The sequence below is a fragment of the Miscanthus floridulus genome, chromosome 10, assembly GCF_019320115.1.
Source record: "Miscanthus floridulus cultivar M001 chromosome 10, ASM1932011v1, whole genome shotgun sequence".
Lineage (NCBI taxonomy): Eukaryota > Viridiplantae > Streptophyta > Magnoliopsida > Poales > Poaceae > Miscanthus > Miscanthus floridulus.
In genome coordinates, this window is record NC_089589.1 from 119,112,279 (window position 1) to 119,128,745 (window position 16,467).

The window sequence follows — 16,467 nt, forward strand, 5'->3', positions numbered from 1 at the left end:
CGACAACACTGCCGGTTTGTTGCTAACCGGCGGTGATGGCCCGTTCGTATATTATTGTTATATAATTTATTTTAATTTATATTTTTTCGTGGGATCGGGTTTCACTTTATATACGCTACGTAGACGACAGGTCCATCAATATTAAACATTACAAATGTTACGGTTACAATTCAAATGTTCTTATCCCGATCTCGATCCCTCAAAATAAAAAAGAAATGTTCTCGGACTTCTTACAATAATCTGGCGAGCCGCTCTGGGCCATACTGGTCCTTGTACTTCACGGATTGTGCAATGGAAAATACTCCATCTTTTTCCAATACCTCGGCTAAGATGAATTTTGTCAGCTCCAATTGTAGTGCGACGATCTCCATCTCTAGCAGCCTTTCGTGCTTAAATTTCTTACGCTGTCGTTCAAAAAAGATGATATCCAAAGAGGCACAGTAAATCATTTTGTTGAATTATTAACAGACATAAATGAAATGTGGATTATACACACCAACTTATCGGCTTCTTCCGATTTCCCGCCGATGTAGCGAAGCATTGCCCATATTACATAAAACCCACATTCATTGTTTCCCGCCGGCTGTGATAGGTACTTCCCCTCCATTTCGACAACCTTGAATGGGATCGGCTTCCCACCGATATGACTTCTTCGGACACCGAGCAACATTAAAAGGAGAAACATTAGAAAGCGGGTATGTGTGATTAGAAAATAATATATTATTAGGATCGCTTACTAATTCAGCACTGACACCAGTGCATCCAGATGATGAAATGGTTTTTTCTTCGAGTCCCACACCTCGAGCAGATTTTTGGCAAGATTAACACAAATGAAGACGAAATGGTTGCTGCAATCACATAATCCTAATTATCGAATAATCTTAACGAAAAAAGAAGCATAAAATTAAAAGCTGAGAACATATACTCGCAGTTGTAGGCTAGAAGTATGTGGGTTTTCTTCTTCATCGTGAATTCATCAAAAACATCAATCAATCTCTGTTTCAGGTCTTCCACATCACATCCATAGAGGCCTAGACATGTCCTCTCATTGACTCGCATGGGGTCCAAGAAGCCTATGTAATCCCATTTGCTTTTTAGAATGCAAAATTTTGCTATACACCTACATAAAATCATGGGAAGTGCTCAAAAGTTAACAATTTGTGTCTCGAGAGAGTAGTTAATTGTAATATCGTGCGTGTAGGGTACTTACATAGTCCACAGCGTCAACAGTTGAGCATCGAGATCGCATTTCTGGTATAGCTGGAACAAGCACTCCCACTCGACATCGAACTTCTCTTCTTCAGGATAATTGAAAACATGTGGCGAACGGATAATAACCTCAAAACCAAAGCTGTCTGTCTCTGTTGCTTGAGCTATCCGTCTCTGTTGCTTGAGCCATGTAATATTCATGTAAATGGCGCATATATGTTGTCAGATTTTTAAACTCATGATCGGGAACCAAAAAATTGCCCCTTACATACTTCATTGCTGGTGTTGCCGTCCCTTGTACATCATAATAGATGGTCGCGGCCTCTTCCATGGTTAATCATGGGTTGTCTTCGACGTACTTCTATATGTTCCTTAAATCTTTATTGTGTATTTCTTCGTCTCTTGTTGTAGCGTATTTATTCTGTGTTTGCCTTTCGAATTCGGACTTCAACATAAACGAAGGCAGTGAGGCACAGAGATTGAAGAAACTAATACAATATTCCTTCTTGATGTGTGCTGTAAATTTTTCTTCCATCAAGGAGGTAACGCTGCCACTGAATAGCCTTTTTCTTTTCTGTTGGTCCACTTTGGGAGCATTAGCGACCGAATCCAAGGACCTTTTCTGCGACTGCGAGGATGTCCTTGATCTTGTTTTGGGCTGAGGTGGAGGAGGAGGAGGATGACGATGAGAATTCTGTTTTCCCGGCGCTGATGAAGATGGAGTCAGACGAGGAGGAGGAGGAGTCTCTTTTCTCAGGGCTGATGAAGATGGAGTCGGACGAGGAGGAATAGAAGGAGACCTCTGTCTTCTCGGGGGTGATGGCTCTGGATGAGGAGGGGAGTGATCTCTGTTAGGATATGGTGAGTTATCATCGTGGGTGGGTGAAGACTCGCAGACGTCCTCATCATCAGAGGACAATTGGTGGTCAAGCTTAATGAAGCACTTGCGCCAGGCCACTTGAGAGCCCTTGTTATGACCAAGTTTCGGCCTGTCTTCTGCTATGGGGTACTCAATGGGTATCTTGTTATACTTCTTATCAAGTATATGTCAATGGTGACACGAGCGTACCCCAGTGGAATTGGGTGGCCATTAATTATCCCGTCTCCCACAGGCCAGGCCTGGCCGAGTGCCACCTTGTCCTTTGTCCATTCCTGATGGATGTACAACCTGACATTGACAGGTTCAGTAATGTCATCCACCGGATGAGGCACATTAGCCTCTTCTTCATCGAGCGGGGTCGATCCGTAGCTGCTGCGACCCCTAAACTATGGGCTAAAGGCAGTAGGAGTAGGGTTTTGTGGTACTGCTGACCCCTTGGACAGCAAAATTTGCTTGACTCGCGCTTCCACGATCGCCTCAATCCATGCTTCCATTCTGTCTTCATCTCTTTTAGTCTCCTCAAATACTCTGCCTCATGTTCCTCTCTACCCCTCGAGCTGCTCCGGTAAGTGTTAGATTCTTGGGGTAATGCTAGTTTCCAAGGAACAACACTGGTTCCTCTAGTGCGACCAGGGTGCTCCTTGGTTCCGAGTGCTTGGGTGAGCACATCTTTCTCCCTATTAGAAGTGCAAGTCCCTTGCCTCACCTCCTCAGTTACTTGGGAGATCCTCTGGATGAGTTCGCTCATGGGTAGATTTGAGGAGCTAAAGCTCCCGTCCTCGGCGTGCCGTACATTCCTCCCCGTACAGTATATTACCGATCTGGGCTACCAATCGGCGGTCTCAACCTGAATGCCTTCCTCAGCAAGGTGATCCATCTTTTGAAGTTCTGCTTCAAATTCTGGCATCTTTTTGGCATAGCCACGAGAGCCGAGATGATGAGGATTCGTCGCTTTCTGTGAATTCTCCTTATTCTTCCTGCTCGGTTCTAAGTACTCCTCGGATAACTTGTATTCCTTGAAAGCCTGCCAGAAGTCCTTCTGCTTGCTAAACTATCCACCATCGAAATCTGGCTCTTTATTTTGGAGGACAAAATTCTTGTACAATGTCCCCTTGAAATTCTTGAAGCATGTTCCCATGATTTCTTTTGCTTTTTTCTTGACTAACTCCCTGTCATACTCAGCTGGGAAAGTGAAATACTCTAGGATCTTGACATCCCATATGTAATCCTTCTCGCTTTCGGGAACCCTCCACCGGTCATCATCTTTCCCAATCCACTTCCTATACTTAATCGGGATGAAGTCCCTAATAAGTAACCCGAGGATAGTCTTGTATTTGGTCAAAGCTATAGGCAGTGAGAGTGGATCCCCGAATTCATCGAACTCAGTAATGTGCCAGTGTGCATTCCTACCAATAGGAATCTTTGACACGCCTCGCTTGGATCTGGCCTTCCTGCTACCCGAACCCTCTGGCTCCTCGGCCGGCGGAGGCTCCTGCTAGAGACACCAAGTAAGGTATGACCCTCTCAATTGATTAGCGTGTGTGGCTACATAGTGACATGATACCAAAGTTACATGGCCATCTTGGTCATTTTGACCCAGATCGAGCAGGCCGGATGGGGTCCATGGCTGCTCGTTCTCACCGACCTGATTGACACCGTCACCGTTTGTCGGATCATGCGGCTCTCCCGTCCCAGCGATATCAGCCGCTTCTTGTTGCCGATCAGTTCTTCGGCGACGGGGTAACAGGCGACGATGAGTCATGGCTGTGACACGATCGTGGTTAGTTTTGGCCACGGACAACTACTAATAGCATATGTTCATATATATATATAATATGTTTAATGCAAAGTCTAATAATAGGTCCACATACAACAAAGTCAAATAATAGCATATGTTCACCTAGAACAAATTCATTGTTTGATTGACCACATACAACAAAGTCCACCTACTCTTCTACGAAACTAAGCCTACATCAACTTCCAAATAAGAAAAGCGCTGACCATAGCCATAAATAAAGCATGACATCTTTCCAAGACCAAGGAGCAATTCTCCTAATCTTCACATCTCCGGCGGGTGGCTTCTCTTCGATCTCCAGTGCCAGCGGATGGCCATGGTTTGCATTCATTGGACCATAGTAGGCCGGTTGCCCATGGTTTGCAAGGTAGGCCGGATGACTATAGTAGGCCCTCAAAGCTTCATCTTCTGTGTTGTATTTTTTGTGCAAATTACCAGGGTAGCGATTGACTTGAGCATAGCAATCTTCCCAGGTTCGATAAATCCTAGGCATGTGACCAACATGCACTACATACCATGCCATGGTTGCCTATACATTTAAGTAAATTAGGTTGTCATTCAAACATGATTCTTATACAATTTAATATATTTACGAATAACACACGACCATTGCATAGATAGGAGTGTTTGGAAAATAGCTATTCACGTGTCTTATTAATAGTTCTTAGATGTAGGAAAGATATAAAGAATATTTTTTATTCGTTAAAAACCAAATGATGATTTAGAGAGCCAGTTTAATACTTTTGGATATACTCCTAGAGATGTCTAAGAGTCTTCAGTCTCACTATAAATCCCCCAACCATCGGCGCGAGGTTCTTTCACAAGTATCAGTGCAGGTAAGCATCTTTCCAAATTAGTGATACTTTGATCTGAAACTTACATGGTTGGTAGGGGCAAATATGCATCTCATACTATCCCAGGAAAGTGACATGCAAAAACTCATAATAAGATAGGATTGTTGGAAAATATTCCCAGTTTAATGCACAAGGCTACATAACTATGTATTACTTGTAATCTTGCATAAGTTAATAATTATGCATCTTTATGCTGATAGCATGGAGAAGATGGTTTCACAGAGAAAACGTAAGTTTGTTTCACAGAGAAAATGCAAGTACTCCGAAAACAAACTACCATTAACATTCAGAGAGCAATTTCTGTCAAGTATTACGAGTCCCTGCTATGTTTATCCTGGTAACCAAAAATAAAATTACGCTTTTGTTCTTATCAGTATACTGATGAATAGAGCTGAGCAACGTGCTACTAAGTAACAATGTACTACTTACTAGCAATGCATCCAGAAACACAAAGAAATAGATAGCACACGCTATGTGGCAAACCTAGGTTCTAGCATTCACAGCTGCATGATCAAACCGTATGACAGCGCACACTGCATGATCAAACTGATTCAAGTAAGCAGCTGTGGGACATTTCATCAGACACGTAGCGGGCAGTGAGCCACGCACTCACCGTGGGGGTGGGAAAGCAGCTGTCTGCGCGCTCCTAAAGGCCTCGGCGGTGGGACGGACGGCGTGGTGCTCCGGACGGCGCGGTGCTCCGGCTTGGCACGGACGGCGCGGTGCTCCGGCTTGGGGCGGTGCTCCAGCGTGGGGAGGTGCTCTGACGTGGGGCGGTGCTCCGGCCTGGGGCGCTACTCCGACGTGGGGCAATGCTCCGGCGTGGGGCGGTGCTCTGGCGTGGGGTGGTGGACGGCGTGGGGCGGTGCTCCGGCGGCGCGGGGGGAGGGGTTGGCGCAGGGTTGAAATGAATTGGGATAATTTCAACCCACGCCACTTTTATAGTATTAGCTCATCACTGCCAGTTCTTCTTATAAACCGACAGTGATGGGCACATCACTGCCGGGTCACTAACCAAATCGGCAGTGATGTTCTGTAGCAGTTAGGTGTTAAGTAGGATAAGTTTTCGTTTTCTTTCGAACTCCTACTAGCGCAACGGTTAAGACCCCTCAACTTAGCACCAGAGTCCCTTGTTTGAGTGCCAGGTTGGTCAAATTTTTTTGTTCTATTTTATAAATTATTAATTTATTTTGGGAAATAGCTCATCACTACCGGTTTTGCTTGTAAACCGACAGTGATGGTGTACATCACTGCCAGGTCATCCCCCAAACTGGCAGTGATGTTGTGTAGCGGTTAGGTTTAACTTAGGTGTTAAGTAGGATAAGTTTCTGTTTTCTTTTGAACTCCTCCTACTGGCGCAACGGTTAAGACCCCTCAACTTAGCCCCCGAGACCCTTGTTCGAGTCCCAGGCGGGTCAAATTTTTTTGTTCTATTTTATAAATTATTAATTTATTTCGGGAAATAGCTCATCATTGCCGGTTTTGCTTGTAAACCGACAGTGATGGTGTACATCACTACCGGGTCATCCCCCAAACTAGCAGTGATGTTGTGTAGCGGTTAGGTTTAACTTAGGTGCTATGATTGCTTCTAACCTGGTCGAAAGGATTCATCCCATCTGTGCTCAAAGCAAACCAAAGGAGCCTTACCTCTCCACCGATGTCCTTATAGAACATAGTATTGACAGTCCTCCAATCATGCCCATCGGCGGGGTGCCTCATCATTGTATCTTTCTTACCCTCTTCGCCATGCTAGCGCAACAGCTTGGCTGACTTTGCACATGCAAACAGCCTATGCACCCGGGGAGCTATAGGGAAATACCAAACGACCTTTATGGGACCTCCTCTGGTTTTGGTACCCTCATCTGACGGCCCTTCCTTATACCGTGGAGTTTCACACTTGGGGCACTTGTCCAAGTCTTTGTATTTTTCTCCACGGTACAATATGCAATCATTGGAACACGCGTGGATTTTTTCAACCTCGAGGCCGATGGGGCAGATCATTTGCTTGGCCAAGTATGTCTTTTCTGGCAACTCATTTTTTTCTGGGAGCATTTTCTTTATTATACCTAACAACTGATCGAAGCCTTTATCGCTCAATCTATTTGTCGATTTGAACTCTAATAGCATGATGTCGGCTTCCAGTTTGCTCATTGGACAATTCCTATACAATGGTGTTTTGCCATCTTGTCTCATTTTCTCTAGCTTTCTCAGTTGTCTTTCACTAAGACATCTGGTCTCTACATTACGTAGCAGCTGAGAAATGCCATCGTTATCCTCGGTGTCGTCAGCTAGCGTGTTCCTAAACACATTATTAACTGTGGCCATAGGTTCCGTGTTGACACCGGGTTCCTCGTCAGCATTGTGGATGGCTATGTCAGGCATGTCCACATCATCATCGTTTTCCCGCAGAACATTTACATCAACCTCGCCATGCATAGTCTATATCGTATAGTTTGGCATGAACCCCCTAGTAATCAAGTGTGATCGTATAGACTCAATTTGACGAAAGTTCCTATGATTCTTGCAATCTTTGCATGGGCAGAAGACAGGGTTCCCATTCCCAGCATGGGCTTTGGCATCGGTGATAAACTGGCTGACGCCATGCATGTACCGCTTGTCCGTTCGGGACAGATGCATCCACTCTCGATCCATCTCTGCACAAAAAAATACTGAGACAGTAATTACAAAGAATTAATAAGAAATCGAGCTTCATGAACAACAATTGTAGCTCGAAAGTACCATTTTTGGAAAACATTATTGTACACTAATTATTGAAAAATTGAAATTGGTAGCCCCAGCCCTGTAAATTGAAAATCGTAGTAAAAATAATTATTGCACAATATTGAACAACAACTATTCTACTCTACTTCTAAGAACTAAATATAGCATCACATACTAACAATGATGATCTTGACCACCATGGAATAATTAGCTAGGAATTTAAATGTGTTCATAGACACCAACCTTTTGGATGATGGATTCACCACAATTTGAGCCTTGCACAAATGTCCAATTGAAAAAGTGCTCTCTAGAATGGAGAAAGAACTAGAATGAGAATCAAGCAATGTAGCCATCAAAACGAAGCTAATTAAGCAACAAAATCAAAGGAGTGGATGTTTGTTACTAACCTTAAAGCAAAAAAGATCAAGCCATTCTTCAAAATCCAAGCACTAGCTTCATTGTGAAGAGCAGCCGTAACAATGGAGAGAAGGGCCCAAAAGCGCGCCTCTGTTCTCGGGATGGAAGAGGGGAGGAAGAAGAGGACGGCTGCAGCCTTTTTATGCTGTAGGCTTATCACCATCGGCTCTTGGCTAGAACCGACAGTGATAGAGCACAATCACTGCCGGTTCAAACCACAAACCGGCAGTGATGTGGTCATTCACTGCCGGTTTTAGCCCAGCCCAATCATTTTTTCATTTTCAAGCTCATAACTAGCAGTGAAAGTACATCACTGCCGGTTCTCACAAATCCGGCAGTGATGATGCCGCCAGCGATGTGCAAATCTGGCGTAGTGGTGCCACATAATGCTAGTTCACAATGGTAGTCATTAGGGTGCCATTACTACAAAATCAATTTTGAGCAAATGTCAAAATAGATTTTTAGCAGTGGCTATCACAACTCTTGCAACCCAGGAATCTCAAGAAATCAAGCATTTTCAGAACCAGTGTCGCATTCTCCACTAAAATTTTATTTATAGGGCAGTCCATAACACCAATCACCACTTAAAATCAATTTCCATGGTAGTCGGTAACGTGGCCCAAATCATTTTTTAGATATTTAAAAATGTAGGTAAAAATAGTGAAAAAGTGTTTTTTCTTTGCAAAATGCATTCATGCGTTTTCTATGATTCAGAACAATGACATCTTACCTTGCGCATGACTTCCTCACCACCACACCACATATATAGTCACATATGACTAGTTGTATGATGCTATCCTTTTGTATTAACTTTACAAGTCTTGTATTTTTGTCCCTAAACCATCTTAAATAAAAAAAATTGACAAAAGTTTAGATCTCATCCAGCACTATTGTTTTGCCTCCATCAAGGTTCATCAAAAAATTAAAATTTCTTATTTTTTTGAGGGAAAAAATTTATCTTTTGAAAATATGAAAGACCATATACATATACATGGGCCTTAAACGATCTCAAATAACAAATCATTAATTAGAAAGTTGTAGATAATGTTGAGCACTAAACTTATATAAAGTTCTTCATCTCATATGAAAAAGTTACTTATTTCTAGTGTGGGTCAACTTACCAGCCACCCCTAAGAACACGACAGGGGTTACTAACCATGAATAAAAATAGTATTCAAGGGACGGTTAGTGTTTTCTAACTACACATAAAAAATAGAGCATTTCTAACGACAGTTAGTCCACCCTAGCTAGCAGTACAGCAATATGCTATGATGAAATAGTCAGTATCATAGCCAATTTAAATTTGTCACCGAGTTATAGACGGTGTAATTTCACCATAGTTTTAGTTTAAATTTTCACAATAGTTATAGACCCACAAAAATTTTAAAAACCAATACTAAAATCAAAATTTCACCATAGCTTTAGCTTAATTTTTCACATCATAAGACAAATGCATCACTCTCTAATTTGCTCTAGCTTCGCCACCGTATGGACCAATGTGTTGTGATATTTCCATTTGTGACAAACTTAAAAAAAATTTAACTTTGGGAGGGACATGAATAGGAGAAACAGGTAAACCACAAGATGACATCTAGTATTTGAAAATATAATCAATATTTAGGTAATATCAATCAATTCATTAAAGGAATTTTCTTTTTTCTCTATTAAATTTAGTTGCCTAGATTCGTAGGTTGAATTTCATAATATTTAGAATTTGTGTGCGTGTTTCTATATTTTAAAAAAATGGCAAGCCCTATTCTTTTTCAATCGTTGTCTCGGTGTTTTTTTTTTTTGAGCAAACTTGTCTCTGTGTTTTTGGCTGGCCTTCCCTCGGTCCTTGGTTGGACTCGGCCCGTTCCTTTTTTCCCCCCTGCTAACCCACACGCCCGCCTCCTTGCGAAATGGACAACGGTCACCCAAATCAATCTAACGCGCCCCTTCTGCCTTTCAAATCTGGCCCAAGGCCTGATATTAACCCTTCTTATGAAAGCCCCAGCACCTATTGTCACGCGAGTGAGACCGCCGCCGGCCGTCTCCTTCTACTCTCCGTGCAATCTCCACACGGTGTCAGCAGCCTCCGCCTCCGCAAGTAAGTCCGCATCCTCCTGCATCTCCCTTCTCCATTAGGGTTCTTGTCCTCTCCTTTCCTCTCACTATTTCTTCCAGATCTTGGAGAAGGACGTCGTCTACAGCGGAATCGGGACTACAGGGGCACTTCACCAAGGGTACGGAGCTCATAGCCGCACTTGTTATTATATATCTCGATCTGTGCATCAATTCCACGTTGTTCTTGTCTCGATCTTTTGTTTCCTAGTAGTAGATTTTATTATTTTAGGGTGCCTGGTTGGTAATGCGTAGGAATGCGGTAACATCTTGTTATTTCCTGCTTCAATCTTTGTGGACAAGTGATCGAGTAAACGAAACTAAACCTTGACACCTTTATGTTGAATGTATCTGTAGGTTGTCTAGAATTGAATATATCCGAAGTGTGTTGAGAGTCGAGACACATACTAAACTGATCAGTTTGCAGAAAATTCGCTGCACTGTTGAGGGCTCAGCTTTAGAAAATACCCAACCATTTATACTTTCCGTCTGTTAACAAAAGAGCTGAAAACCTTACCAGGTTATCAAAAGTATTTTGTCCGCTATAATTTGAGAGTGAGGATAGCAATAAAATGTCCTGTCCAAATGATTATGAGTCTTCCGAGGGATAAGGTTTTCTGATTGTCTGACCACAAGATCACAGGACCATTCTTTCTCTTAGGATTAAAATAAACTGGTAGCTGTTGGTAACAGAGGTACTGGGCAATGGCACAGTTCTGAACTTCATCAACCAAAATGATTCAGTGTATGCTCAGAGTTATTAAACTTGATAGTAACTGACTTCGATTCAATATTTCTCTTAAACTGATCTCTTCCATTTTTGGTGGTTACTGCTGTTTGCAAAATGCATGGCTCTGATTTTTTTCTTTAATCTAAAGGATCATGAAATTCACTGACAGCATATTTTGTGCTACATATTTGTGCAACTCCACTAATTTGTATGAAACATTGTGTTAAGGTTGTCTAACTGTTGCATGGGCACGATAATTAGTTTGGTTAACTTTTTTAGATACTGATCCTTTGATTAGCTTGGTTTGGGGGACAGGCATATGTCGTCGAGCTCGGTTATCGGTCGGCTAGAGGTGCCAGTGGGCGCCTCAGCGCACAGCTCTTCTACCATTGTCGCGCACACCGTCAAGAGTTCAGCGCACAGCTCTTCTGCCATTGTCGCCCACATTGTCACGGGGTCACACGTGCTTATGATACATGGGTATTCCGGGACAAAGGGACTTGGCAATGGTAGTTACATCAAGTCTGACAAGTTTGAAATTGGAGGCTATCTTTGGGTTATCAGGTACTACCCTCATGGCGATGGCACAGAATACTCTGGTTGGATATCCTTATAAATTTCAGTTTAGTCAATAATGTCGGAGAACCTGTTCCATCATATTCTGAAGGTGGCAGCGTGATAAATACTTTCGACAGAAGAAACAAAGGATGGTGAATTCGAGATTTCATTGAGAAGAAGGCCTTGGAGGAATCAACCTATCTGACGGATGACTGTTTCAGAATCAGGTGTGATGTCACTGTCATGAAAGAGATTTCCACAGAGGGCACCTCACATTTTGTCATGGTGCCCCCATCAGATATGAACCAGCATATAGGGGTGGAAGCTGATGTCACATTTGAAGTCGGCGAGGAGAGATTCGCTGCTCACAGGCTTGTCCTCGGTGCCCGGTCCTCAGTCTTCATGGCAGAACTCCTTGGTCCGATGAAGGAGAAGAACAGACATATACGGATTGATGATATGGAGCCAAGAGTCTTCAAGGCTATGCTGCACTTTATCTACACTGACTCACTGCCTAAGATGCGCAAGCGTGATACCTATGCTATGGATCAACATCTACTAGTAGCAGCTGATAGATATGGTCTGGAGAGGCTGAAACTCATGTGCGAGGACAAGCTTTGCAACTGCATCAACAACTACATTGGTGCTTGCGGAGCAGCATGGCTGCAAAGGGCTCAAGGAGGCATGCTTCAAGTTTCCCAAGTCACCAGGCCATCTAAAGAAGGTCATGGATAGTGATGAGTTTCAGTATCTGACAAGCAGTTGCCCCTCTCTTCTAAACGAATTGCTCGCCAACGTTGCTCCATGATGTGAACACACAGGGGCACTACTCTTATTTGCATAATAACATATGCTTATTCTCTATGCATGGTACTTATCTACTATTACTCCTTGTACCAAGTGAAATGTTATGTCTTCACAATTCTGTTAATGTCATTAGATGTAATACACATATCAATTATTGGAACTTAATTCGGTTATTCCTTATATTTCAATTGAATCCTAAGTATTAATATATATATATATATATATATATATATATATATATATAGTTTTTTTTAGAGTAATAGGACATTCCATTGAGTCATGGACCGAGAAACATCTTTGCACAGGAGGCTCTCCACACCCTCATGTGTCCTATCCCAATCCGGGCTCAGAATCTCAGATTGAGAACACTTACCACAATGAGCCACGGTATTATGTATGGGCGACTTTGTTACAGACATTATGGTCTTTAACTCATGTATAACTCCAAATATGGGGGCATGTCTGAAACAGTAGCCCTCCAAAGCCATTTTCAACATCATCAAGTCTGTTTCTGCCACATCTCGTGTGATGCCCTGTTCGTTGGCAATTCTGATTAAGAATTTTTAAATATCATATGGAATTTAGAATTTTTTAAATATCCTAACGTAATAACATGAAAACCTATTATCTTAGATAACCGACCATCCCATCGAGTCAACCACCACCACCTCTCTTTCCTCTTCATCTGTAACACTATTGTAGAGGAGAAGCGGGAGCACCAAAGAAGCCTAGCCAAAGAGTTTTAATAAGTTAGTGATGGTCCTCAGGAAAGATGACAATGGCATATGGTAATAATTGCATATTTATTTTCTATGTCTATATGCATGGACTAATGGCACAGATCACCTATCATGGGCAAATTTAGCAAGAATATGACCACGTCAATTCCATTACATGACATAGATTTTTACAAATTTAAGCAGTATTTCCTAAAATGATTTATAAATTCCAATGGGGTTGACAGACCATGACGAAACGCCCTAAATTTACCCATGGATGAGATGTGGGATGCATATTAAGTGCCCTACTGTCCGTTTCCACTACTTCAAAAATGATTTTTGTGCAGACAATTCCTTTTTTTTGCAGAGGTGGGATAAAAGTATTCCCTTCACCGTTGAAAGAAAAGTGCCATTAAATATTGAAAAAAATCAATGAAAATGGGAGTACCCACGTCACACTGAGAACTTAAACCCAGGTGAACACATGTTCCGCCACAAGGAACTTAACCAGTTAAATGCGTACTTCTCAATATTTTCTCTTGAAAGTGTATCATTTTCTTTACTAAAAGGAATTTGTAAGTACAAAATGGTTCTGCCACACAAGAAAAACTTTCTAAGGGGAAAATTTTCTGGATTCTGGAAAAATATCCGAGATTGAAAAGAAGTTTTTGTTAAGGTAGAGAAGAAAATTTTGGCATAAATTGATTATACAGGCCATTGAACATAGTAATATACACAGGTGAACAATAAAGTACGTAAGGTAGAAGAATAGTTTGTATACGGGGAACAACTAAAATATAAAAATTCAGATAACATTTTTGAAAAGTCATGAAATAAATGAATTTATTATAACTACACAAAGGGTATATTTTAAATTAAAGACATTTTGGCTTTTTAGATAAATTGCTTTTACTACGTATCTAGACATAGGGTATATTTAAGTACATAGTAAAATCTAAATGCCAAAACGTCTTATAATCTGGAACGGAGGGAATATATTTTACAAAATAGATAAATAAAACATATAACACATGATAAATTGAGTGGGAATTAAGGGGGTTGAGTGGAATAACTTAGTAGCAAGAGTCATGAATATTAACTTACAAGTTGGATGAGATAGATTCTTTTGGCTCCTTAGTGTAATGGTAAGTTCATATCCATGTATAAATACCATATGTCAATACGAGGCTTCAAAACTAAAATTTTTCAGTTGTTTATTAAGAGAAGGATAGTTTTAACTAGAGATAATTTATCAAAAAGAAATTTGAGTGGCGACAAATCTTGCATGTTTTGTAGTAGGGATGAAACTATTCAACACCCCTTCTTGGAGTGTTTGTATGCTAAGTTCTTGTGGTGGGCGATACATCTTGTTTTGGGTCTCAAAACCACTTTGAATGTAATGGATATCTTTCATGATTGGCACAAACAAAGGGGTAGATCAAATAAAACATTGCTATCGAGTATCGACAGGTGGAGCAGCCATTTGTTGGACCATATGGCTAGTAAAAATTGACATGGTTTTTGAGAAATACCAACCCTAATCTCTTTTGTTGGTTTTATTCAAAGGAATGCAAACTACGACATTGATCATGGTTGCAAAGGTGTGATGAAATCAAGGATCACTTCTCCCAAGTTTGTCGGGCGCTACAAACCACGGCCATGCAGTTCTTTGCTTCTTTTAGATGGCGAGATAATGCTAGGATTGGTTTTTGAGTCGGTTTGTTTTTATGTGTTTTCATCTTACGTGAAAATTAGTCCGATTCACTTGGCTTCAAGAGATGAAGCCGGATACTTTCCATTATTTAAAAAGAACACGGGAGAAATTGCAAAGGTGAAGAAAACTCAAATAAACTACTGGGCTTAGGCCCTATAGACCGAACTAGCAACTTGGGCCAAAATTAATAGACAACTACTACTCAATTTCCGGTACTCCTCTCCTGGCTGGCAGGGTCACATATAAACCAAACCTTGCCGTCTTTCGTCCACCGCCTCTGTCCACGTCTCACGGTGGCCGCCGAGCGCCGCCGATCGATTTGCATACTCGGCCATCTCGAGTCGTCAAAGCTAGCCTATAGCTTTCATCTTCATCTCCCTCAATTTCCCATTCTGTCCAGCAACCCGCAACTCATTACATACACATGGAGAGATCTGTTTTTGGCGGCGGCGGCGTGGCGCAGAGCTACAGCGTCAGCGCGTCCGCCATCGTCGCCCAGACCGTGAAGGGGTCGCACGTCCTCAAGATTGATGGGTACTCCCGGGTCAAGGCATCGGCTGGCAGCGGCAAATTCATCAGCTCTGGTGAGTTCGTCGTCGGCGGGATTACTTGGGACATCAGGTACTACCCTAATGGATGCACCCCAAAGACCTCTGGATGGATAGGCATCGTCCTGCACCTCAAGCACAACCATGCCACGGGCGTCGAGGCAAGCTACGCGTTCAGCTTGCTCGACGGCGCCGGCGAGCCAGTCCCGTCGTATTCCTCTGGCAAGGGCACGGCACGCACTTTCAAGTGCGCAGACACCGGATTTGGGTGCCGAAGGTTCATCATGCGGAAGGCCCTGGAGGGATCAGCCTATCTCAAGGACGACTGTTTCAGCGTCAGATGCGACGTCACCGTCTCCACGACAGCAGTCCGCATCCCGCGGTCCGTTGCCGTGCCGCCACCAGACATGCACCAGCACATTGGCCGCCTCCTCGAGTCCCAGGTGGGAACGGACGTCACGTTCCAGGTCGGCGAGGAGACCTTCGCCGCACACCGGCTCGTGCTCGCCGCTCGGTCGCCGGTGTTCATGGCGCAGCTGTTTGGCCCGATGAAGGAAAGGAGCACGGGCCACGTACGGATTGATGACATGGACCCAAGAGTGTTCAGGGCCATGCTGCACTTCATCTACACAGACTCGCTGCCTGACATGGACAGCGGCGACGACGCGCCGGCCATGGCTCAGCATCTTCTTGTTGCAGCGGATAGATACGACCTGGAGAGGCTGAAGCTCACCTGCGAGGACAGGCTTTGCGACTACATTAACAGTGGCACGGCTGCAACTACTTTGGTGCTTGCGGAGAAGCATGCCTCCAGAGGGCTCAAGGAGGCGTGCTTCGAGTTTCTCAAGTCTCCGGGCAATCTAAAGGCGACCATGGATTGTGATGAGTTTCAGCATCTGACGAACAGTTGCCCCTCCCTTCTCAGCGAGCTGCTCGCCAACGTTGCACCCTGACGCTCCAATCTGAGACAGAAAAATTATTAAGCTATCACTAATCTCTATGCATGTATCCTTTTTCTTAGATATGGAAACAAAGCTTAGAGAGAATGAGACTAATTATTACAACCTTGCAAAATACTTCTACTAGTACAGAAAATATTTTTACTGGCAGTGAAATTTAGGAACTATCAGTGTGAGTCAAAATAAGTGAACTCCACTAGCATTAATTAATAACTGAGTCACACCATTATTCGCACGTGTGATGGCCAGAAATCAAACCAGCGACCTCAGGCCTCGCGTGTGCACCTCATAATCTCTTGTGACTAGACAGTATAAACATTTTCCTCATATTCCCTGTACCATAAATGGGCGCCTTCGATGCGCCACCCCGTCCTAGTCTCGTCCCATAGCTGAACGCTTGACGGCTCTTTTCCTCCTCACACCCAAGGGTGCAGCCAGCGTGCCTATGTCCGC

General features: G+C 43.0%; 1 protein-coding gene and 1 pseudogene across 1 annotated transcript; both read left to right on the forward strand.

Annotated features, from left to right (window-relative positions):
* The first annotated feature begins 9,932 nt into the window (after positions 1-9,932).
* Positions 9,933-12,138, forward strand: LOC136485493 (BTB/POZ and MATH domain-containing protein 2-like; annotated as a pseudogene).
* Positions 12,139-14,931: 2,793 nt separating this feature from the next.
* Positions 14,932-16,008, forward strand: LOC136489422 (BTB/POZ and MATH domain-containing protein 1-like). The gene has a single exon (XM_066486064.1). It carries the CDS (start codon positions 14,932-14,934, stop codon positions 16,006-16,008), a length of 1,077 nt encoding a protein of 358 aa, XP_066342161.1.
* Positions 16,009-16,467: the final 459 nt, after the last annotated feature.